This window comes from Phyllostomus discolor, chromosome 1, assembly GCF_004126475.2.
Source record: "Phyllostomus discolor isolate MPI-MPIP mPhyDis1 chromosome 1, mPhyDis1.pri.v3, whole genome shotgun sequence".
In the NCBI taxonomy this organism is placed as follows: domain Eukaryota; kingdom Metazoa; phylum Chordata; class Mammalia; order Chiroptera; family Phyllostomidae; genus Phyllostomus; species Phyllostomus discolor.
The window spans coordinates 117,200,046-117,224,388 of record NC_040903.2 but is presented as its reverse complement, the minus strand read 5'-3'; the positions used below and the strand labels follow the sequence as shown (position 1 = coordinate 117,224,388).

Below are 24,343 nucleotides of genomic sequence, written 5' to 3'. Positions count from 1 at the left end.
AACTAATGGCGGATTGTGGGAGGGAAGAGGGGTACCAGGTGGAGGGGGGGCAAAGGGAGAAAAATTAGGACAACTGTATTAGTGTAATCAATAAAAATACTTTAAAAATGCTATTCAATGTAGTCATATGACCTTGGTTCAAATTCTGCCTCAGCCCCTTATTGGTATAGGACTTTGTAATCTTTTAAACTTTAGTCTCCTCATCTGTAAAATGAGGATTAAAAATAACCACACCGAAAGGTGTTATAAAGATTAAATGCGATTATGTGGTCAAGTGAATAGCATAGTATCTGGCATATAGCACCTGTTCAATAAGCGGTTGTTATTACTTCAAGCTGAATCACAGCTACATCGAGAGACAGAGGCCTGCACTCTGAAGCCATGCTGACCGGGGGGTGGCCGCTGGCCACGCGTGACGACGGAACACATGAAATGCGCCCGTCTGAATGCAGATGGCACAGGTGTGCAAACACATTGGCTTTGTGCGACTCTGTGCAAAAAAGGTAAATATCTTGTTGACACTTTAAAAATCTTGATTACATGATAAAATGACATTGTGGATATATTGGGTTAAATAAAATATATTATTAAGCGAAATAACCACATTTAGTTATCATGGCTATGCTTTAGATCTAAAGACTCCTGAAAACAAGTTCCCACCATCTTAAAATGAGGCAGAGTATTTGTTTTTAAATACTCAGATTGGTTTTTATAAATATTTTATTTTTGAAATAACTTTGGACTTCCAGAAAGTTGTGTTACATTTCAATGTCTCATTCAGGAGCCTCACCTTAAGATCATATCTGGGAATAAAATGATGGACCACAGACTTAGTAAGAAGTTACCTTTGTAAACAGACTGTCAAATAAATAAATAAATAAATAAATGATAGAGCTTTCCTTGTGCTGAAAGAAAAAGTATAAAAACATAAAGATCAGTAAAATAGTAACATGAATTTATATTACTATGTTATATTTATATTATATTAACTATGATAATAAATTTAAATATATTAAATGTAATATCAAGCAGAATGCCTCTGACTTAGAACTTTTTATTTATAAAAGCCATAGTGTTTGTAATATTTTGTACCTTACTATTTCGTTGTGATTTTTCTCCATGTAACCTGTTTCAATGGCAGAATAATAGCCATCTTAGAATTATGTCATAATTTATTAGATCTTTAAAATGCAGTTAGCTATTTCCAGTGTGTGCTCACTGAAAGCAACATCCCGGTGTACCGTGGTGCACAGTCCGTAGGACATTCTGTCGAGGAGCAGGTCTTCCGAACCCGCCCGGGAGTGACGAGGAAGCCGGAGCAGCGCCTGCGAAGGCCGCGTCCACTGCGTCCCGGGCCAGGAGACTTCCGCGGCCAGAACGTGAGAGGCGGCAGGAGGGCAGCCCAGCTGAAACATGCATGGGCAGCGGCCAGCCCACCCGGGACCCTTCGGTACACCCCGTCTCAGGGAGGACGGCTCCGAGCACATGCATTTTCTGCAATGGCATCATGGAGGGCATATCCTGCATCTCTGGACGGAGGCACTGGATATTTGCTGCTTCAATTCGGAATTTTCGCCAGGTGAATAAACGTAGCTAATGAAGAATGTTAGAACACACAGCTCACTTCCATATCAAGCCAGGAAGGAAACCATGCCGGCGTGACATCTGAACCCTGCTCACGCGCACAGCTCACTTCGGGCGGTTTCTCCGAGCCCGGGCAGCTGTCCTGACACTGGGACACTGAGAAGTAACCGCCACACAGCACATCTGCCAGCCCGCCTTTGTCACAGGACAGCCAGGTCCTCGCCACACCACACTCACACTGCACACGGCACACCTGAAAGCGACCCCGAGTCACAGCGGGTGTGGTCCGAGCCCCTCGGCCAACTGCAGGCGCAGGAGACAAAGAAGGTGCCCAGAGACTAGCCAGTCCCTCACTTCCTCTGTGTTTCATTGGAGTCGAGTCTCAGAATCTGCATCTCAGAAAAAAAACTGAGGACAGAAGTGCCCATTCAAAGTGGCTTTCCACAGCCCAGATGTCTGCTTTATCCATTCAACCTACCTGCAGACGGAATGTCTGGACGAAATTCGCTTTACCAGAAGTATAAAGGTGGTTTTATAAATAGGATATTCCCGTTTCCCCCCTACTCTTGGGCAGATACGTTCTCCTAAAGTAACCTGCTTATCTGTCTGGGTATGAATTCCACCTTTGTCACCTACTCGCTGTGTGCCCTTGGTGGGGAAGCTAAGCCGTCAGCCTCCGTGGAAGAAGGCAGCAACAACAGTGCCGAGTAAAGGTTAAATGAGTTCACACATGGAGACTTAGCACTGTGTTTGGCACATAATTTCTTAATAAAAGCATTGTTCACATTTATTCCAAATTAGCAAGTCTCAAAAACACAAAGAGCTTTATCTTGACTATAATTATTATAATACATGTTCTTTATTAAACATTCAAAAAACAGAAATATAGAGAAGAAGACAAAATAGTAAAATTCTCCTCAGAGAAACCTGTTGCCATCCTTCCAGCTGGTTTCTGAGTCTGTGCACAGGAAGCCGGGGGCCTGGGGCTCCTCCAGGCGGCCCTGGGCAGCGCCCTGCCCCTGTGAAAACAGGCTTGTGGAGCCGTCTCCAGGAAAGCAGGGGATAACATGGCTTAGGCCAGCGGTTCTCAAACAAGGGCAATTTGTGGCCGCCAGAGGGGCGTTTGGCAATGTCTGGAGACATTTTTGTTGTCACAATTGGGCAGAAGGGGACATTACTGAAAACCAGTGTATAGAGGGTCAGGAATGCTGCTAAACATCCTACAACTCACAGGACATTCTCACAACAAAGAATCATCTGGCTCGAAATGCCAACAGTGCCGGAGTTGAAAGCCCCTGCTTTAGGCTGTTTCATTCCTAGATGATACACATAACCAGGAGGGTCAGTCAGCTGCAACACACTGGTATGGCTGCACCTGTTAAGCTTTTACTGTGCTCTGTACTGGTTTTCAAGGAGCACAGCCCCCACCCTGCACCCGCTTCCCCTCCCGCATCCTCCAGAACTTCCCAGGGCCTGGCCCTGAAGGGCCCAGACCTGGCATAGGAAGGGTGCCTCCAGGACCAGGCCGCCCCTTGCCCCCCACCCTGGAGTCACAAGGGAGAGACATGGAGAGCATGAGAAGCTTGTTGTCCTCACACCTATGAATGCTTAACACTTTCTTCATCAGTATTTCCTATTATTATTAGTAGTAGTAGTAACATTTATTTCAAATTAGCCATTCTCTTTCTTCAAGTTGAAAAGAACTTTGTTTTATCCTGATTATAATTGTAACATATGTTCATGATTAAACATTCAAACAAAACACAAAAACTCGTTTGTGGCAACAATTTCTGCTGGTGGAGTCCTAAGGATACAATAGCTCTGCTGGGGAGTGGAAAAGCCACCTGTCAGAGCCCAGGGCTGGTGGGGGGGGTTGGGGAGGGGAGCAGACAAAAGCAAGGGGGAGGGTGGAAGCAAGGGAGAAAGGTGGGTTTGGCTGGGGGGGGAGTGGGGGAGGGAAATACAGACAACTGTAATTGAACAAGAGCAAAGTGATTAAAAAATAATAAAAGATCAAAAAATATTTTATTGTTTACATTTTTAAAAGAAGATACTGTTCACTCAGGGATCCCAACACACAGGAGCAAGGAGGCCAGCCCAGCGTGGAGTGCAGGAGAGGTGCCGGGATGGACGGCTTCTGTCTGCTCGTCCAGGGTGGGGCTGGGAGCCTCTACAGTCCACTCAGACCTTTTGAAACCATTCTGGAAGGACTTCACTAGACGAGGGCTGGGAAAACTGTGGGGACAATATCTGATTATTTCCAAACATGATCTTGAAAAAAAATAAAGAGGCTTTGTTGAGAAACTTTCCTGCCAGTGTCTGTCTTGGAATACTGAACCTTCCACTCATTGCTCTAGGAAAATAAACGATTGATTCATTTAGGTCCTGCCAAGGAGATCTCTTTGGCCAGGGATCCCGAAGACACTTAGAGTCACACCATCCATGCTGTTCTGTCGCTGGCTTTGGAGTCGAAGCACTGCAGGCCGTGGACACGCGCAGAAACCCCATGGGCGGGTCGGCCGCGTGCAGGCGCAGCTAGGCGGTGACTGCTCCCCCAAGCCAGCTGTCTGCGAGTGGGGTTTTCCTGAACTGCTGCAGGAAACAGCCCCATAATTAAGGATTTGTGAGCGTTTCTGTGAAACAGTTTCCTGGAAGTGGAGTTGCTGGGCCCCGAGCCCCACAGCCAGGCCACTCACCACTAGCTGCCCTTCCTCAGAGACAGTGAAAACTTGGTGGGGGGAGGAGCGTTAAGAAACCCCAGAAGACACGTGTCCAGGGTGGGATGCGGTGAAGAGGTTGCCCCAGACCGGAAGCCCACAGCCGCCCGGATGGGTCCGTGGCCCACAGGCCCAGCCAGCTGGAAGGGGTCCTTCCGGAAGCCAGTCCCTCCTCCCTAGGCAGAACTCAGGTTGCCCCTCAGACCTGGGGCCTGTGACGCAGGGAGTGACAGGGCCAAGACAAGCTGGGCACATGGGGCTTTAGCTGCCAGGGTCTTAAGTGTCCAGAGGGAAGTCAGCCCTGCAGCCCTCACCCAGCCCAAGCGCCCTCCCACCCCGCCACCCAGACCGCCAGGGAGTCGCAAGGGAGTTGCTGACCTGTCCCCTGAGAGAATAATAGTATTAGTGATAAGGTGGCCTCTGGCAGCTTCATCAGCAGATTCAAAGCTTTGGGCTGAGTAATCCTTTGGCGTCTGCCCCAGCAGCTGGTGCCACAGATCGGGAGACACTCCTGCCCGGGTCCTGCTGGGCTGTCATCTTCTCCTGTCACACAGTCTCAGCTCTGGCTGGGCCCCAGGGGAGAGGGGAGAGGGGACCTCGACAGGGATCAGAATGATCGAGAGGGCAGCAGAATGAAGCTAAAATAAACAGAGTAAGCCCAGGGAGGGCAAACCATGCGGGTATCTTTATCTTCAATGGATTTTTTATTTTTATTTTTTGCCATTCTGTCATAATACATACCTACTATTGAATATTTAGAAAATTTAGACAAGTTAAAAAAGACTCTTGTCCATTTTGTGCCTTGTTGTCCACGTGTAAAGGTGACCTGAAACTCTGAGCCCGGCCCCTGGAATCTTCCGTCGTCTGGACTGTGCAGAGGGGGCTGGCCCGGAGTGAGGTTCAACACTAAGAACAAGACCTGGCCCTGATGGGGCTTCCAGAAGGAAAGCAGAGGAGTCAGGGCAGGTGGCCGGGGAAGAGGTGCGCCCGAACAGGCCCGGAGGGAGGGAGGGGGCTGGGCACGCCAGAGGCAGAGCTGTGGAGAGAAGACCTGTGGGGAAATGAGATCCTTCCTTCTCCGCCTGCAGGGCCTTCTCTTACGCCTTCCACTCCTTTCCTGTGGTCCTCCCGTGCAATTGCTGGGAGGAATGAAGTGGGGGGCAGTCCTGGTACCTACCTTCTCCCAGTGTTTGCCTCCCTGCTGAGGACTTCAGGGAAAACCTGATACCCGACCCCACACACAGCAGGGCCTCAGAGCCTGCTCCGAAGCCCCTCCCTGAGGCTCTTCCCCACAGCGGTCACCCCCAACCTCTGCCCTCTGACCTGCTTCCACCTTGCCTCCTCCCTCTCAGCGGGGACTGGGGTAATGCCTTTAGTGTCATCTCCTTTAATCCCAGCACACCCCCAAGAAGACACTAGTTGACCCAGTTCAGAGATGATGAGCTGAAACGCAGAGAGGCAGGGTGTCTTGCCCAGGCTCACGGGGCAGAAAGGTCACACTGAGCGAAGATTAAAGGAGTTCACGTGTGTAGACACTTAGAACTGTGCCTGGCACATAACAATTTCTTAAGAAATATTTCCTATCATTGTTCACATTTGTTTCAAATTAGCAAGAGTCTTCAAAACACAAAAACCCCTCTCCAGGCCAAAGCCAGCCCCTCCGAGCGCTCTGCCACCCCCGGGCTGCCCAGGTGGTGGGCAGTTGGTCCCCCACCAGCTGTATCTTTGCTTTATCTGACTTTTTTTGGTCTCCCAATTTTAAAAGGAATTCCTCTTCTTAAATATTTTTTAAATATCTCCTTTGATTTTTTTTTAAAAAAGGTCTTTCCTTAATGCCACCCTTCCTACAAAGCCATTAGCTCTGTGTCCTTCCCTTCTCAGTGAGTCTCTGCTTTCAGTCCCCCTCCTGCCCATACACCCCCTTACCCCCCCCCAACCCCCGTCCCAGGCTCTCCTCCTCTTCAGAACCACTGCCAAGGGTGCCAGGCTCCTCTGCTACAGCCAGAGATGTCAGAGTCTCCGAGGAGGGCGCCTTGGTGGAAAGCAGGAGCTTGGGGATCAGGCACACGTTTGAACGCTGTCTCCATCCCCAATCCCCTCCACGGCTCAGTAGCTGTGTGGCCTTGAAGCTTCACCTCTCTGGAACTCAGTTTCCTCGTCTGTGAGTTGAGGCTGATGAGGATAAATTCTTCAGAGTGTTTCTGTGAGTTTTGAACATGATACTGCAAGTATTTGTGTGTGAACGCTTCCTGAGGGCTTTCCCGTTCTTCTTACCCATGACACAAAAGACCACATGGGACACTTGGCCGGGTTGAGTCCTCCCCTTCCTGTCCTGCCTTGGCCCATGCTGTCCTAATTTTCCCTCTCAGCTCCTACGCCAGCAGCTCTTCCTGGGCCCAGAGCTCCAGGATGAGAGGCCCTCACTTAGACTTTGGCGTTTTCCTCCCTGCACACACGTGCTCCAGGGGGCCCCAGGCCAGGCCCTGCATGCCCATCTCTATGCAGACAAGGTGTGCAGGGTTGGATGGTCCCCACAGCAGGCTGCAGGTGCTGGGAGCTCAGGGAAGAGCCCCAGGCAGGAGTGTGGTGTGAAGCCAGCAGGGGAGCCAGGAATGTGTGCGAGGTCACCCAAGGAGGGAATGAGAAGGTCTGCTGGGGCTGAACTCAGGGCCACACGGAGGAGGGGACAAGTTCCAAGTGGGGAGGAAGAGGGTGAAGATCTGAGTTCCCAAAGAAGAGGGAGAGAGGAGTTTTGGGACAAAAAGGTTGACCAGGCAAGTTCAAGGGAAATGCCCCTGGCCTTGGCCTGAGAGGTGAGGTGGAGCTGGAGACCCTGTGGCGGAGGGTCCTGAGGGGCTGCCTGGCAGGAGGGGTAGGTGGAGGGGTGATGACAGAAGCAGAGGTCAGGTGAGAGGCCTCAGCCCAGTGGCCTCGATCTCCTAAGGCCTCGGAGGGCATATCACCCTGTGAGGTCCCTCAGGCTGGCTGACTTTCCAAATCCCCAACAGTGCTCCTCTGTCACAATGAGGGTTAATGCCACTTACACAGGGCCCTGCCCCTACCCGTCTGTCCCCTTAGCTCCACCATCCTCCCAGAAGCCTCACACTGCTGCCCCTCCTACCTGGGCCCCAAGGCTGGGCCACCCCCTTCCCCTGGCTCACCCCAGAGGTGAGCTCCAGTCTGCTGAGGACGGGGGTCCCCTCCACACCAACATGGGGCTTTCTGCTCCAGCCTGGGCACAGGGTAGGAGTGGGGGAGGGGTGGGCAGGGAAAGAAAAGTTTGTTTTCTGAGGATTGCTCTGTGATCCTCTCGATACCCTTGGGAAGTAATGATAAGAACAACAGCACCCACCACTGTTTATACTCTCACACTGAGGGCCTCACGCCGAAGCACTTCGAGAACGATCTTCCCGAGCGAGCGTCTCCAACTGTACCTTGAGACGGGCACCTTGTCACCTCTTTACTTGCTCAGGGACGCAGGGCTGGCCTGGGAGGGAGCAGGGGTTTAAACTTGGGTCCATCTCTGCTCTCTCCACCCTCCCTCTGGGGCCTGGTGCTTTGTCCAAGGAGGCAAACTCCTTCTGCCTCCTCCTCTCATAACCATTCCTGGGCTCCTGGCTCGGGCTGGGAAGACTGGGCCTGGGGACAGCTGAGGGGCCAGCCTGCCTGGGGCTGTGAGGCCAAGTCAGGAAAGAAGGGGAGGCCGCCTGAGAGCCTGTAGTCAGGCTTGGGAGCTGTGTCCTCACCCGCTCCTGTCCCGCAGGCCTGGTCCCCCAGGTGGGCAGGAAAACCACCTGCCAACTCCCCATCTGCTGCCTTGCAGGCCTGAAGGCGACCCTCCACTCTGGGCCCCAGGCCTCCCTGCCTCCAGGCCATCATCGGGCCCTACATCGGGCCCATTCCCATGTGTGATGGGCACTGTGTCTGTGCTGAGTTTCTGGGGAGCGCTTGTCTTTCAGGGGGGCCAGGACCCTCAAATCCTGGCCCCTCAGCAGTCCCTTATCAAGGGAGTGGGGGAGAACCACCGGGGCGAAGAGCTGGCCCACAGCAGGCCCAGCACGCACAGGGCCACACAGAGGCGCGCACACCTCGGCCACCCTTGTCCCCAGAAGCAGACTGAGCACCTCAAAAGAATAAAGTCCTGGAGGAAGTGGAGTCCACACGTCCCTTCAAGACTTGGCATTGGATGGCGAACAGCTTGACAGCACTGGGCAGAAAGGACCCAGGGACACTGGGCAGCCCAGGGGCTGGTGTGGGGCCAGCAGGACTGACCGGCTCCAGCGGCACCTTGGTAACGCTGCAGGTGTGGCCGGTGATCCTCTGCAGAGACGGTAAAGATTAAGAGGATCATACGCTGCGTCCAGTGCTGCCCTGAAAGAAATCTCCTCGAGTCAGAAGGGCTGCTGTGAGGGGACGGTGGGGCAGCTCCTGAGTCAGGCGGTGGGAAGGGGAGGCAGGAAGACAGAGAGTGGAGACAGGGGGAGAGAGACAGAGACGAGGGAGATCTCCGGGGCCAGGCAAAGGGCGAAGCCGAGATAGAAAAGTGACAGAGGCACAAACGGAGGGGCAGATCAGGGAGAGGGGGGCAGAGGCTACAGCTCAGTGTCCCAGCAGGCCGTCCTCAGGCAGGACGGCCGAAGCTACCTGCTCGGGCCCGAGGCCCTGCCCGGACTTGAGCTAGACTCTCACAAGCTCCCACATGGCTGTGGCTGCCTCCAAGAAGGAGTCTCCCGGCAGATGGGGCCTGGGAGAGGAGCAGACAGGTACGGCTTTCCTGGAGGTAAGATCTCAGCCCTTGGGGAGCAAAGTTGCACCATGAAAAGAGCCAGAGCAACCCAGGCCCAGCCCCATGGGAACCTGCTGGCGAACCCAGAATCCTAGAAACATGGGGGTCAGCAGAGCCAGGACAGGACAACGGAGGTGACAGGAAGAAGAGAGAAGCAACCTCAGGGTTTGTCAGCAGAGGTCCCAGTGGTGTCGTCGAGAGCGTTTCTGAGGGACAGTGGGGCCTGACACCACCCGCAGAAAGAGGGAATGGCAGGCGGGAAGTGGGGGCAGAGCCTACACACTTGTCGAAAATTTCCCCCGGGGGAGGTGGGGGGCACAGAGGATGGGGCGGTGTGAGGGCAGAAGCTGGGCGGATGCGGTGGGGCAGGGGTGCTCTGAGAGGGAAGATACTTTTCCATCCATGGGAACGATGGAAAAGTATCATCCCATGAGATGGGAAAGGGAACGAGGGGTGGAGAGGGTCCCTGAAGAGGGGGAGGGGTGTGTGAGCCGGCCCGGCCCCGCCCGCCCCGGCCCCCAGGCGCCGGCCGCCAGCCGCAGTGCCGCGTGTGCGGGGACAGCAGCAGCGGGAAGCACTACGGCATCTACGCCTGCAACGGCTGCAGCGGCTTCTTCAAGAGGAGCGTGAGGCGGAGGCTCATCTACAGGTGGGGGGCTGGGCTCCGCCAGGAGAGCCCCGGGAGGGTAGGGGTGTTCAGGGAAGAAGTGGCCAGAGTGAACACGGGCAAAGTCCACCGTCCCGCGCCTGAGCAGGACACTGACGCCTGGGGCTCCCCTCTGCCTCCAGGTGCCAGGTGGGGGCAGGGATGTGCCCAGTGGACAAGGCCCACCGGAACCAGTGCCAGGCCTGCCGGCTGAGGAAGTGTTTGCAGGCGGGCATGAACCAGGACGGTGAGTCAGGGTAGCCGACCCGGCAGGGATGGCGGGGAGATGGGGGCGCATGGCTGGTGGGGTGTCCTGACCCCTCCTGCCTCCCCAGCTGTGCAGAATGAGCGTCAGCCACGAAGCACAGCCCAGGTCCGCCCTGACGGCACGGAATCTAACGGGGAGTCCCAGACGGAGACTCCGGTGGCTCCCCTGGTCGCGGCAGGGCCCAGCCCACGGGGCCGCACCCCTGTGTCTGCAGCCAGAGCCCCGGGGCCTGGAACCCTCACACCCCCGGGCCACCACCACTTCATGGCAAGCCTGATAAAAGCTGAAGCCTGCGCTAAGCTGGAGCCAGAGGACGGTGAGTGGGAGAAGGGCCTCTATCAACCACACTCAGGCCCCTGCGCCCTGCCCCACCCCCCGCCTCCTGCCGAGGAGCAGAGGAGCAGTGGCTTACATCACAGCCTCCTCCTCCAACAGCTGATGAGAACATCGACGTCACCAGCAATGACCCTGAGTGCCCCTCGTCCCCATATTCATCCCCCTCCCCCCGTGGTCTGGACAGCGTCCACGAGACGTCGGCTCGCCTGCTATTCCTGGCTGTCAAGTGGGCCAAGAGCCTGCCTGTGTTCTCCAAGCTGCCCTTCCGGGATCAGGTACACCCCTCAGGCGAGCCCCTGGAGCCAGCCAGGCTGGGGACCCCCACGTCCTTGTGCAGGTGATGGTTGCAGGTTCGCAGGGCCTGGGGAATGGGGATGGCACACGCCTTGGAGTCAGTTATGTCAGGGCTGTGTGTCTCAGCGGTGTGACTGTTAGCGGTCACATCTCTGGGCAGAGGCTATAGCTGGGGCAAGAACCTAGGGGACGTTGGTGGCCAGGGACACACAGGGCCCAGGGATCTGAAGGCAGAGCCTATGGTCCCCAGGTCTCCTCTCCTCCTAGACAAAACCTCGTGTCCTGTATGTGACAGGATACTGTATGTGACAGGGTGGTCAGCAAACCCTGAGAAGCAAAGTGGGCAGCCGTGGGCTCCCATGGAGCATAAAGACCTCTGACTTCAGGACCTGAGTTTCAGCCCAACATTCTCAACTCTGGGATGCTCCCTGGGCTTCCCACAGGCAAGCTGACCAACCTGTCACAACAAACCTGGAGAGAGGCACTTGGAGGGTCCGAGCCCCGTGCCAGGGTTTGGGTCAGAAGTCAGGCCATGTGTCCCACGTACACTCAATGTGATGTGCTCATCGGGAGTGTCCCCAAGGCCACCCACCTTCCCCCCCACCCCGGCTCTAGACTTCCCTAAATGTTCCAGGGGAGGCTCTGGATGGAACCCAGGCTACCAGGCCAGATGGTACCAAATCCTGGAGCTCTGGGACGCTGGCTAACATCAGGAGCCCAGGAGAACATTCTGGGCACCCTGGACCAGCCCTTCCTGTCCCAGGGCAGCTGAGAAGGTGGCAGAAGTTGCAGGCTGAGCCTGAGATGCTGTGGATCAGCCATTGCTCTCCCTCCCGCCCTCTCTGAGCACAGGTGATCCTGCTGGAGGAAGCCTGGAGTGAACTCTTCCTCCTCGGAGCCATACAGTGCTCTCTGCCTCTGGACAGCTGCCCGCTGCTGGCCCCACCTGAGGCTGTGGCTGCCGGCAGCTCCCAGAGCCGGCTGGCACTGGCCAGTGGGGAGATGCGTTTCCTGCAGGAAACCATCTCACGGTTCCGGGCATTGGCGGTGGACCCCACGGAGTTTGCGTGCATGAAGGCCCTGGTCCTCTTCAAACCAGGTAGCTGAGTCTTTGCCCAACCAGAGAAGTAGTTGGGAATGAAGGACGGGAATTCCAGTGACTTCCACTTGTCCTCCAACAACCCACACAGACCCCGAGGTGTGCAGACTTCTTCCCTCGGGGGCAGGAGGAGGGAGGCACAGGCCTGAGTGCACCCCTCCCAAGGGCCCGGCTGACTGTGAGGGGCAGGGCAGGCCAGGACTGGAGCTCACTGCGGCTGCTCCTCTCCAGAAACACAGGGCCTGAAGGATCCTGAGCACGTGGAGGCCTTGCAGGACCAGTCCCAGGTGATGCTGAGCCAGCACTGTGAGGCCCATCACCCTCGCCAACCCATGAGGTGACTCAAGCACCTGCCTCCCTGTCTACCTGTCCCTTCACCTCTTCACTCACTGCCCACCTGTCGGGCTCCATCTCATCAGGGCTGCACTAATTAGACAGGACAAGGGTCCCAGTTCAACCAGCATCTACTGTGCGCCAGGCACAGTGCAAAGCCCCATGACTGGAGACCAAAATGTGCATAAGACAAAGGTGCTGCCTTCCAGGGATGTTGGGCACAGTGACCACACTGAAGGTGAGGACCGACTTGGTCAGGTGTTGGGGGGTGAATGGATCTGAAGGAGGCAGAGACCCATGGGACCCATGGCAAGGGTGTGCAGCAGAACTGGCTGGGACTTTATGGAGGCAGGGCTGGGCTTGCAAGGTGGGCTAGGGTCTCAGAGAAGAGAAATCATCGTTTACAGAGGGAGGGAGAGAGAGAGGCAAACTAGGATGTGTTCTTAGGACAAAAGCCCAGTTTGGAAGGTGCAACAGGTTGCTCCCTGGGAGGAGTTGGGAGATCAGGCTAAAACAGCACTGTGGGCTAGCTGCAGGCTGAGAGTGTGGCTGGGCGAGCGTGGGGGGCAGGAGCGCTGGGCTTGCCCAGCCTGGCCCGGCACCACCAGCAGATATACAATGGAACTCCACGAGGCTGGAGCCTTTGGCATCCAGGAATCCACTGGCCATTTCAGACCACATTACCTGATTCTCCTGGGACTCCCGACAGTTCTCTCAAAGATGTAAGCTAACATGGACACCCTTGAATCACCTCTGCTCTGACAAATGGTCACAAAAAGAGGTGATTTCCATTGCAGAAGAATCAAAGTGTACTAGGCACATGCCACGTTGCACAGGAGGCTTTCTGCTGTGTATGCGCATGGGAGGAGCACCGTTTCCAGACTCGGCAGAGCAGCCCGAGAATGACCGTCCCAGACAGCAGACAGCAGCAGCCCTCCTCGGCCAAGTTTCTGTTGGAATCAGCTTCCAGAAAAGTCTGGGCATATTGGCTTTCTATCAAATTTCAAAGTTCTGGTTGTGATTTCCGGTGTCATTTCTATGGCGGTTCAGTACCAACTGCAGGCAGAACTGAGTGTTGAGACACTGTAGGCTCTCCAAGCTGCAGCACCGTGACCTCACTGCAGTTTTTTAAAGCAATACCCAGGAAGAAAGACAATTTCCACCATCGCCCAAGTTACACACTGACAGTGAAGCTAAGTTTCAAGCCACACCTGCCCTTACTTTGTGTAATTTACTCTGATATTTCTGCGTGTGTTTTTAAAGACTGGTTGTGACCCACCAGTAGGTTAATTCCTGCAGTGTGAAAACAGTTCCTCCACTTGGCCTCACAGTTACTTCTCCCTGACCCTCCTTAGCTCAGAAACACAGAAGCAGGGAAGGCACAGGGCGGGTGACGACCACTCAGTGCCACTCTGTCGCACTCACAGGAGAAAGCAAACGTGGACGACTGGGAGGCGGGAAGCCTTCCCACAGACCCCACAGAGAAGCTGAGCACACAGTGGCCTCACTTGGAAGTGGCCTTCTCATCACAGGCACAGACTCGGGCTATCAGGCCTCCTACCCAGGAGAGTCCAGCCCATCCCCCCATCTGTCCCTTGGGGCTTTCGCCCCCCACTGTCTCTGTACGTTTCTCCCCTGCTTGGCAAAAGGCTCTTATTTACAACTACAATTACTTGTTTTCTGGATGAGCATCTCAGCCACAAATGATTCTTTCAGAACATTGTCACTAATGGCCTCTCTGTCATCCAAGGTGGCTTACAGAGGGGAACTTACATTCTTTTCAAATATATATAGTATTAATAATCATAATTGCATGTATATTAACATAAAGAATGTATCACTTTATAATCTTTACATATGACAAACTATTTTCATCACACTCCTCAACTAAATATATCGGAGGGGGCCACATGGGCCAGGGGCAGGGCAAGGCAACCCCTCCAGTGAAGGGGGCCGTTCCCCAGAATTCCCCTTACCCACCGGGGCCTCCCACCCCCTTCGCTCCTCCCCCTCAATCCCTAGGAGGCACTTGTGCTCATTGGCCCATGACAGAACTGACGGCACCCTCTCTCCCGTTCAGGTTTGGGAAACTGCTCCTGCTCCTCCCGTCTCTGAGGTTTGTCACTTCCGAGCGCGTGGAGCTCCTCTTTTTCCGCAAGACCATAGGGAACACTCCGATGGAGAAGCTCCTCTGTGACATGTTCAAAAACTGATGCAGGTGGAACCAGATGGGTACAGCCACTGTGGAAAACAATCTACTGAAGCGAAACATTCGCCTGCCCTGTGACTCGGTAGTCCCACCTGCGCCTAGCAGACTGTCCACCGAAATATAAGAATATTTATGGCAGCTTTATCCATAATAGCCCAAACTGTACATTGCCAGTAGAATGGATTAATAAATTGTAGTATAGTCATGTAATGTAAAACAGAAATAAAAAAGAATAAGCCACCAATACATGTGAAAACATGGATGAATTTCACAGACATAAAAGTCGAACGGAAGAAGCCAGGAAGAAGTCCGGCTTCGGTTCCAGGACGGGTGGGGCTGACGAGCAGCACGCGCGGCTGGCACAGCGGTGCCCTGCAACGGTGGCGGCGGGGCCTTCTGCTGAGTTAGAGGTGGTCTTTATTTTGATCTGGGAGGTGGTTTCACAGATTGATTCATTTGTAAAAATTATTTAAGCTGTGACTTTGAGATCTGTGCACATCACTGTTTTATGTTGGACCTCAGCGAAAAAGTGAAAACACAAAGACAGAAGAGGAATGTGGCCAGAGCTCTCCCTTTGAGGCTTTCCCACAGGAAGGTTCCCACTCCGAGTCAGCGTCTGGTCCGGGTGTGACCAGGTCAAGGCCAGAGAAAAACCTCCCGCAGGAGCTGGGCGGAACAGCCCAGCTTCCCTCCAGATGGCCTCCCACCCTCCCATGGCTTCCCTTTCTCCTCCTTAGCCTTCCTCACTGCTCATGAACAAAGGTGAGAACCATCCATCTCAACACAAGGCAGGTATAGGCACTTTTCGTGAAAGGGAATCGCCATCATTTCGTAATTCCTTATGAAGGATGAAGCTCAGACGAATCTCATACCCTTTTCAAGGACAGACCCAGAAGATTTGGAAATAATAGTAATAAAAAGTTAACATATATCAGGCACTTTATATATCAGGCAATGAAGGGAGCGCTGATTGTACATTGTTATCTAATCCTCACATCAACTCTGGGGGAGGAACCAATCATCCCCATTTGTAAATGAAAAAACTGGGAGCTTAGCGAGGACTCCAACTGGGCCGCCACACTCCTTAACTAGTGCAACGCTGGCACGGCCCCCTCCCCACGCCCCCTCTATCCCCGGAATCCACCGGAATCCACCGAACGGTCTGTTGCATTTTCTGTCTTCAAAGAAATGCTTGAAAGCAAGAAGGAAAAGGTCATGTGAGAAGTCTGTGAAATCCTTGGGGTCCCCCTGCCCTGTAGCCTGCGTACAGAGTCTCCTAGCTGACAGAGATATCCTGCCCTGACAGAGGAAGACAGAACACTCTGCTTTGGAAATGACAATAGCTAGGCTGTTGCCCAGAGAGGAAAGAGTATGGCAAATCCTGTCTAGCGTAAGCCCTTCCCAACTAAGCACTCAAACTACTTGAGACTCTTCTAAAAGCATGAGACTTGCCTCAGTTACTTGGGCCATTTGATGTCTATACCATTACACTAAAGACCTATTTATAGAAAGCCTGAGCAAAGGAACTTCAGCAAGAAGCATGGCTGAAATGTGAACAGATAGGCACATGGATCCTACAGCCTTGCTTCTGAGAACAGAAGACTGCAAAAGCCACCTGCTGAAATTCACAAAGGGTGTCTGGGGTGTGCGGAGCAGCAGTGAGATTGTCTCGGATCTCCAGGGAAGTCTGGGAGAGTTAGAGGAGGTGTATAGGCTGGATTGTCTGCGGTCAGCCTGGTGTCAATACCACCCTCTTCTACAGTCCCGTGTTTGCTGCAGAGATTCCAAGAACTACATTTCCCAGGATCCCTTCCCCCATAACTGCTGAGGGAAGGAGGGCAGCACTGGAGGCCTGGAAGGTCAGTAGATGCCTTTATTCTTCCCAGGCAGTTGCAGCTGGGTGTGTGGGGGAAGACAGACTACCGGGGGCCCTTCTCAAGAACTGCAGTGGCCTCCAGGCAAGCTTCTGAGGACATTGGAACTTTGGGCTGAGATGTGTTGTCATTCTCGACTTGTGCTTTCTCAGTTCTTCCAGTGTTTAAGTCCCCAATTCCTGTGTTAAGTCCTTCTCACTTGGACTATATGGAGAGGCTTCTGTTTTCCTAATACAATGCAGCTCTCAGTGGATCCCAGGATTTATTCAACATTTCACCGTAGACTGGCCCCGCTGACATTCGGATGGGTAGCAGCGGGCCCTTGCTAGGAGAGAGGGTACTATGAAAGCTTTTTTTTTTTCCCCCTCAATGCCAGAAATGCCTTTGGTTATGAAGTACACAAGACGGAGTCTTTGGTGGCCTCTCTGGGCCTTGCCTTTCAGCTGCAGGTTTCGGACTCATGACATGCTTCTCCTCCACCCTTAAAGGAGTATTTAAAGGTCAAAGGGGTGGAGAAAGACTCAAAGGAAACACCCTTCAAACTAATAAACATAGCCTGAGAGCAGAACCCAGATCTTAGGGATGACTGGTCTCCAGGGGGTAGGCATCATCCCCCCACTAGAACTCAAACACAACAGGGGCAGGGAGTTTTGTCTTGTCACCAACGTACCCCAAGCAGTACCTGTGGGTGCTCAGTAGTATTTCTAAAATAAATGTATAAATGGCAACACAGAATTGGGAAGTGACACACTTCTCGACTAAGCATGTGAGACGCCTACAAGACTGAACAGATGCCACAGGTGCCTTACCTCCTCTGGTAGTCATGGCCCTGGTCTAAGGCACTGACCAGGTACTGCTGCCCAATATATAAGAACAACTTTTAAAACACCAAAGCTCTGGTCTCTGTTTTTTTTTTTTCCTGGTCTCTTTGTAACTTGTATCTCCTTACACCTTCATGCATTTGTCGTCATAGAAGGGTTGGTTGTAAATTCAGGAATCACAGAAACAAGCTTTAAAAATGGCATTTCTAGGTCTTGACAAATTAAGGCAATTTAAAGAAACAATTCACTATATGCTTATCATTTTGATGTAATTTAATGCAACAATGTAAATTACAACTTTAAGAAGGATAATCTTAAGAGTCTAAAAACTGAATGAATATACTGTTAGGGCAAAATGCACAATTTCTTTTTCATTCCACCTTAGACTTGGTTTGGCACTTGGGAGCCCCTGGCCTCACAAAGGGCCGACTCACGGCCGACACCCAAGCGCTGGCACCTTTCGTTGAGTGCTGGCGATCTAAGGGTCTGCGAGGCCGTGAGTCATGGTTCTCACCCTGAGAAGCTTACGTAAGGTTTTTTGACGCCATGAATACTGGGAGTTGTTGAGAACACAAGACATCTAACCAGATTCAAGGGGGAGGAATAAATTTCCGGTATAGACCTGCGTCAGTAGGAGTTATCCGGAGGAGTAAACCTGGAGAGGAGAACTCATTTCCACCTAGGAACACCAACCTCCAGAAAGGGCAAATGACTTTCCCGAAGTCAAGGGACGTAGCGGCAGAACAAAAACGGCAAATGAGGCTTGAATTCCTGGGCCCTCTATTAGCAGATATTGCTACTTCCTCATGGCCTTTTTGGCTAGGATCCTAATGTAGATTTATTGCCTTCCCTGCCCAGCTAGCTCTAAATGCATTCAATGAAGCCCTGACAGCTAACAGCTAGCATCTATTACAGAAAACTGACAGCTAAATCTCACCTTTACTTGAATTCAACTGAGTTCCAATAACTACTACTTCTGCACTTTGCCAATTGTGGGCTCAGTCCTTTCCTTTAAAAAAATCAGTTTAACTAATACAAATCATTGTTGTTCCTTGGGATCAGGCTGGAGCGCACCAGGGTGGGAGCCAGGCTAGTCAGAAAATAAACCACACGCACTGCGGCTTCTGGAAGCTTTTGTTCTTTAATGAGCCATGGGAGTGACTTGTTCAAGCTGCTCGTGTAGCCATACAGTGCATATTGTGAGTGATACAAACAGAACTTTATACAGATGATGTCTTGCTTCCCGACAGCCCCCCAAAAAAACCCAAAAAGAAATTACAAAGTGCCTGTTGATTGTTATCAGGATGTAGTCAGTTCCACGGGTGAGATAAATCATTCTTCTTTGAGAATTATTCTGTTTAACAGTAAAATATTATATTTCACAGGATATGTCCTTTTACAATACATAGTCATTTAAAAATTTACACTTAGCATACTTATAAATTATTTAAATCCATTAAAATAATATAACACTAATCTGTAGTATACACCTTTGCCCTAGTAAATACGTGTTCAAAAGGTGCAACTTTAACATGGCCTAAGAGGGCTGATAAACAGGTATGAAGTGTGGATGGATAGCAAGGTGACCAGTCCCTCAGTGGGGATTTTTTCTAAAACAGTTTCAACCAAGAGACCAACAAAACCGAGCAGCTCATGTCCACACTCATCATTCCGTTGTTACCATTTCATACCAAATCAAATGTGGGAGTTGTTCCAGAGAAAAGTGGTTAAAAGTATTTTAGGGGCATAGAAAGAGGACTCCCATAAATACCAAGAAATTTTACCATCAAGGCTAGCATGGTGTTGGGGGACAGTGTGGGAGAGCTGTCACAACATTATGGGTGACATAACACATTTGTCAACACAGAAGGATGCATGCCCCACATCCAGCTCCCCGTCAAGGGAAAAAAAGGAGAGGGGAGACAAGGGTGAGTAAAGCAGTCTGGACAGTGTTTCTTTTTAAAATTAAAACTCTTGTAGCTTTGAACACGTACTGAGAACACTTTCTTCTCTCTAGTTCACTAAAGTGAACTAGAAACGTATACATCCATTAGTTTGAGTTTAAAAAAACAAGACCCACAGGCACTGAAGTGGGCCTGTGGCACCTTGCTGGACCTCCTCTTTTCAGTAAGTCTCTGGGATCCTCCGTCTTTGACAGTGAAAACCACCCCATCATGATAGAACAGAGAAGTCTCCGCTAGCCTCCCAGCAGAGGTTAGTGAAGAACTGTGGCTGGTTTCTGAAGAGTGAGAAGGCGGCGGGGCTCTGGCATCCCATTTCCTGACCTCAGGTCCCACGGCCTCTGCGAGGCTCCTGCAGGAAAGGTGGTATCTCCCTTTGCACTTTCAGAAGCCCAGAGTGACAAAAACATTTAAACTGGCAGGAAGTACAAAGTACATTACAAACTAAGCATGTCACCTTCCTGAACCCTCCCTGTATCTGCCGTTAAAGTAATTTGCTTCACTTTGTGATACCCATTGTGATCCCGAATTAGACTTCTCTGCTGATCACATTTTTCATGATAAGGGACGTGTTGGCTTTAAAGCAGGAGGACTGAAATCCAGGCTTTGTCTGGGACTGGGAAGGTGTGCTAGGAACAGAATGTACTTGATTTTGGAAGATGAGCTCCAAGTGTGGGGCTGCCCAGCTGCTGCTGTACAGGCGTTTTTTCTGAGATCAAAGAAAACAGGCAAAGGAGAAGCAGTGGAAATACAGATGCAACACACACTGAGGTTAAAGAGCTCAGTCGTGAGTGACTGCAATGCATGCAGCCTCCTCACTTTGTGGCGACATAGCCTGTGCCAGGAAGAGAATCAATGAAGATCAAATGGCAGGAGATACAGCACTTGACTCTGACAGTTTTTAAGAGTTATGGTGTCATCTCTTTCTCAGGTCAATAGTACCTATTATCCCACGAAAAATGGCTTTCCTTCCTTCAGAGGGAGAGTCCCACACTTGTCTCCATCCCTGCCACTGAGTGTATCTCTCCTCCCCATCACCCTCCATTCTGGCAGTTTGTTAAATGACTAGAAATCCACAAATCTAGTAACTGAAAAACAAGTATTTTTTATTTAATTTTATCCAAAATCAGGTTTCAGGTCCCTGAGAAAAATTATAAAGTCTCTTAACATCCATTGCCGAGTTCTATAAAGTGTCCTATACGAGTAGTTTTTTCAACTGCCAAAAACTTATTTTGCAAACAGTAACAACAGAAGAACCCACAAAGATTTAGAAGGAGAACATATGCCAAGACGTATTCTCTAGGCCATTCCTCTGGGCCAAAGGAAATTAGCCAACAAGAGTGACCCCCGTTCTGTGCGGCACTGACCGGTGCCCAGCAGGGGAAGGGCAGCCCTCGCACAGCAGAGCCCTGCTCCCCCAGCGACTCTGAGACAGACGTGCGGACGGCAGGGCCTGCGGCAGCAGCAATCCCACTTTGACACAACCATGCTGAGGGACTGGGTTTTCCTCCAGATTTTCCAAAATTCAGATTTTTAAAGGCTTTACATTTATACTCCTTAGGACGGCATGCAAGGTGGCAGATGTTTGCAGGATTTTAAATGAAATATTTACTCACTATCATCATTCTGGAGACTTGTAAAGATTCCTTTCCCCAGCACATTTCAGAACCCAAACCCAGGACAGGTAAGACTCCTTCCTGCTACCTTCAGCTGCCACTCAGAACGATGTTCCAAGTCTTAGCTCTGGGGCTCGACAACAACCACTTAAGCAGTGGCATGAGGTTCAGTGTTGTGTAACAGGAGAGACTCTGCCTTGACATAAATCTTAGTACTTCCATAATTTCCAATCAAAGAAGCATGAATAACCAAAATTCAGGTCACAGATGGTAAAGGCTCTTTTTTAGAACAGTGCATGTGGTAGTTAGACAAGATGCATTTAGTAACTTTAAAAATAAACATTTTCACATACATATGTCAAGAAGGGTATCATGTTTCATTTTCCATATATTATAAATAGCAAAAACAGATTTCTAATCCCCCGGGACGCTAAGAAGCTTAAAATGCTATTATAGCTCAGGCGTATGGAGACGCCTAGTGGTGAAAGATAGTCTGACTTATCCCTCAACCCAGGGATGCGTGGCTCTCACCTCCCTGTCCAATGATCCCTAATCTGGGGGAAGAAATTCTGTGGGAGGGGGGAAGCATAAGGTTAAAAAGAAATATGCATACTATACATAAATATTTACATTAAATTTCAGTAACCAGAATATTAACAAAAGTAGCTTCAAGTAGTCCTTGATATTTAAAAAAATCTAATACTGATGGTCTGAGGAAAAGACGACAAAAGTAGATGGATCATCTGAAAACCTTTTCTCTTATTTTTTGGCAGCTTTCTGTAACACGTGTTCATGCAGTATTGTGTGTGAGTGCTTTGGGAGAAGTGATTAAATGGTCAATTCATTTGTCTTGAGTTTGTGGTTGAAATCTACCAGCAGCTGGATATGTGATCTTCAGTTTAATCTATACAAAGAGAAAAGCCTGGTTGGATTAGGGTGAAACCCTCATGTTTAGAGATCACCCTATCTCTGGGACATTTGGAAAAAAAGGAGAAACCTGACCCTGGGACCAGGGAGTACAAGAACAGTGTGGCTACTGAAACTTCAGCCCATGCGATATATTTGGCAGAAACTAATGAGGAGTTAAACCAGCATCGATTATTATTACATCAAACATCACCAAAGAACAAAACATGTACTCTCTTCTTCATTGTGTAACCAGAGGTCTGAGAACGAGCTCTGATGGAAACAACTGCTTTTTCACTTTCCCCAGAATAGAACATGAAGTATTTTTCAAACATCTTAAAATAGAAGGCTCAGGCTCTTTGTTTATAAATTCTTGGAAAAGAAGTATATTCTACCCCAGCTCCTCACTATCCCAAAATAAACCCAACCGCTTTTGCTTTCATGGTTAAGAAAGATTTATATGTTTTCTTCATGTCAGAAATCAGTGGGTCCTTCAGGCCCACAATGTGTGCCCCAGTTCCACACCCACCTCTGGAAAGGGAAAAGAGGACAGAAGAGAGGTGACTACACAGGCCTCCACAACTGACCCAAATCCTGGGGCCTGAGCCCAGGGGCTTCGTTACTGGAATCTCTAGTCTAACACAGCAGCCAAGGCACAGCCGGCTCCATCCCCGGCAGGCTTCAGAGAGGCCTTTCCACTTCCCCATGAGGCCCAGGGACTCAGCACGCAAGGTCTCACTGGTATGCTTGGGCAAGAGGCAGGACCTCATTTAGGGTGGGTATCGTGGACGAGGGTGACGAGAAAGAAGGGACCCCAAAGATGAGATGTGTTTACCACTCTGCGGCCATGAAGGAAGGGACACACGTCTGCCAGTTCAGACCATAAACTCTCATTACTTCCAAAGAGAGCTGGCTGTTGGGTGGAGCTGCAGTCCAGGTCCACAGTTTTCCTGCGGCCAGACACCGCCGTCCCCTCTGGGGTCTCTTTGGTTTTCTGAGGTGAGCTTTTCACATTCTTTAATTTTTGTTTGCCCTTTTCAGGGTTGAAGGTTCCTCTGCTGATGAACTGAGGCTTGTCTTCCAGGGTTTTGGTCTGGCCCAATGGCCCCTCCACTCCCATGGCCTCCCCAGCAGAGGCAGCTCGGTAGAATGGAGATTTGGAATAAATCTGGAATCGTTTTCTGGTCCCATGAGAAGATGCAGTGTTAGATGAACAAAAAGACGATACCGAAGAGTCCACTGAATCCAAAGAGTCGTGCTGCTTTTTTAGCTGCTTTCTCAACTTGCCAGAAGGTTCAGACTTGCCAGCTGTCTTCAGGGTGCTAAGGGTTAAGCTTCTCTCTAACACAGAAAAGAGACCAAAGCTGTAAATGACAGTTCCCTCTGAAGCAAATCGCCATGTAATGAATAAGTGTCACTATTTACATGTGAAATGTGTAAACATTAGGTGGAACAGGATTTGGAGGTGCACACTCACAGCTTGAAAAGAGCTTACCATTCATTTCCACGTACACCATTTCAGAGCCAGCCCCACGGGGCCTGGAGTTTGGCTGTGCCACTAGGAGAGGCCTGCAGCTGTCCCTGTCATGTGAAAAACTACCCACTCTTAGAGACAATGGGTCATGGGCCAATAAGACAGTATTACTGTGATTATTGGCTTTTCTCTGTGGTAAAGTGAATGCATGAGAAAACATTAAGTTACTAAAAAGCCGCATTACATTGAAGTTTTCATCTAATAAACAATATATGTGAAAGCTTCACAAGATCAGTATATTTGAACTCCTTAGGACTCTGTCACCTTTTCATGTAAGGTCAAGGCATTCTGGGAGGGGACTTTGTATTAGTTTGGGAATCCTTAATCCTCCTTCGTACTAACATGTCATTTACCTGATTTCTCAGAGACTGTACCTTCAGACTCAATGTTCAAGTTTTCTGAGCTATCGGCAGTCCCAATGGAGGCCTCAGACTCAAGGGTTTCATCATCGGAAGCACGGGGTTCCAGTACAAGCATTTCAAATGTTAGCTCCTCCCTGTAAGATACAATCAAGAAATCCATTAGTATTCGATAAGTGGAAGGAAGACGAAAGGAGAAAAGACCTTCCATAAAAGTCAGGAACTGAAATAGCAAAAAGTCACATTTCTTAGTAGTCCCATGCGGGGTGGCGATAAGGGTCTGCACACTATAGTGATGGTGAAGGCTGAAACTGCATGTACTAAAGCAGGGTGTGAAACTCATTTCCACTGGGGGCCATATCAGCCTCGTGGCTGCCCTCAAACAGCCAAATGTAATGTTAGGACTGTATAAATGTAACTGCTCCTTAACAGTTAAGCCAGAGCTCAGTGCTGCCGCCAGGTAGATAGATAAACAAGGTGCCAGGCTTGATAAAAACCAAGGTGAAGGGCCGGATTCGGCCCGTGGGCCTTGTGTTTGCCACCTGTGTACTAAAGACAAAATGACAACAAAGGCCAGGCCTACAAAAGGGCCAAGGGTGAGGGAGGGAAAGATGCCACAGCTGTAAGATATTTTGGTAAAATGAACTCTGGGCTAATAATCAGGTTGGTGTTCTAAACCCACTCTCACCTCATTCATAACATCTCTAAAGGAACTTTCCTCTCTACGGACCTCAGCTTCCTCATCCACAAAACAAAGAGATTAACCTAATCTCTAAGATTCCTTCCACTCTTCAACTATTCTCCATGAAACTTGACTAACTGGCTACAGACTATACTCTCTGCCTTGACCACAGAAGAGACCTCTGGATGAAGTAACAAAGATTGATCTCTTCTGCCCTTGAAACTCATGCCATCTCCACTTACTGTATGTTCTACTCCTCTGCCTCCATCACCCAGCTACTTCGGTCATGCCCCTCACTCTCTTCAGTCTTTGGTACTT

At 50.6% G+C, this 24,343-nt stretch overlaps 2 protein-coding genes across 7 annotated transcripts in view; one reads left to right on the top strand and one right to left on the bottom strand.

Annotated features, from left to right (window-relative positions):
* The first annotated feature begins 8,061 nt into the window (after window positions 1-8,061).
* Window positions 8,062-17,979, top strand: NR2E3 (nuclear receptor subfamily 2 group E member 3). 6 transcript variants are annotated; one of them, XM_036028476.1, is made up of 8 exons: window positions 8,062-9,064; window positions 9,610-9,736; window positions 9,877-9,980; window positions 10,069-10,317; window positions 10,437-10,612; window positions 11,484-11,730; window positions 11,962-12,067; window positions 13,419-14,063. In XM_036028476.1, exons 1-8 carry the CDS (start codon window positions 9,001-9,003, stop codon window positions 13,552-13,554), a joined length of 1,209 nt encoding a protein of 402 aa, XP_035884369.1. In that variant the 5' UTR covers window positions 8,062-9,000; the 3' UTR covers window positions 13,555-14,063. The 6 variants fall into 6 exon arrangements, with proteins under 6 accessions (XP_035884369.1, XP_035884382.1, XP_035884387.1 ...); XM_036028489.1 differs by having other exon boundaries at window positions 8,062-9,081; XM_036028494.1 differs by lacking the exon at window positions 13,419-14,063 and adding an exon at window positions 17,353-17,979 and having other exon boundaries at window positions 8,064-9,064.
* A 1,048-nt stretch (window positions 17,980-19,027) lies between these two features.
* MYO9A (myosin IXA) overlaps window positions 19,028-24,343 on the bottom strand; it is a 258,914-nt gene continuing 253,598 nt past the window's right edge. Inside the window, 2 exon segments of the mRNA XM_028507508.2 lie at window positions 19,028-22,791; window positions 23,338-23,480. Of these exon segments, the coding sequence (XP_028363309.1) occupies window positions 22,217-22,791; window positions 23,338-23,480 (718 nt within the window). The 3' untranslated portion in view covers window positions 19,028-22,216.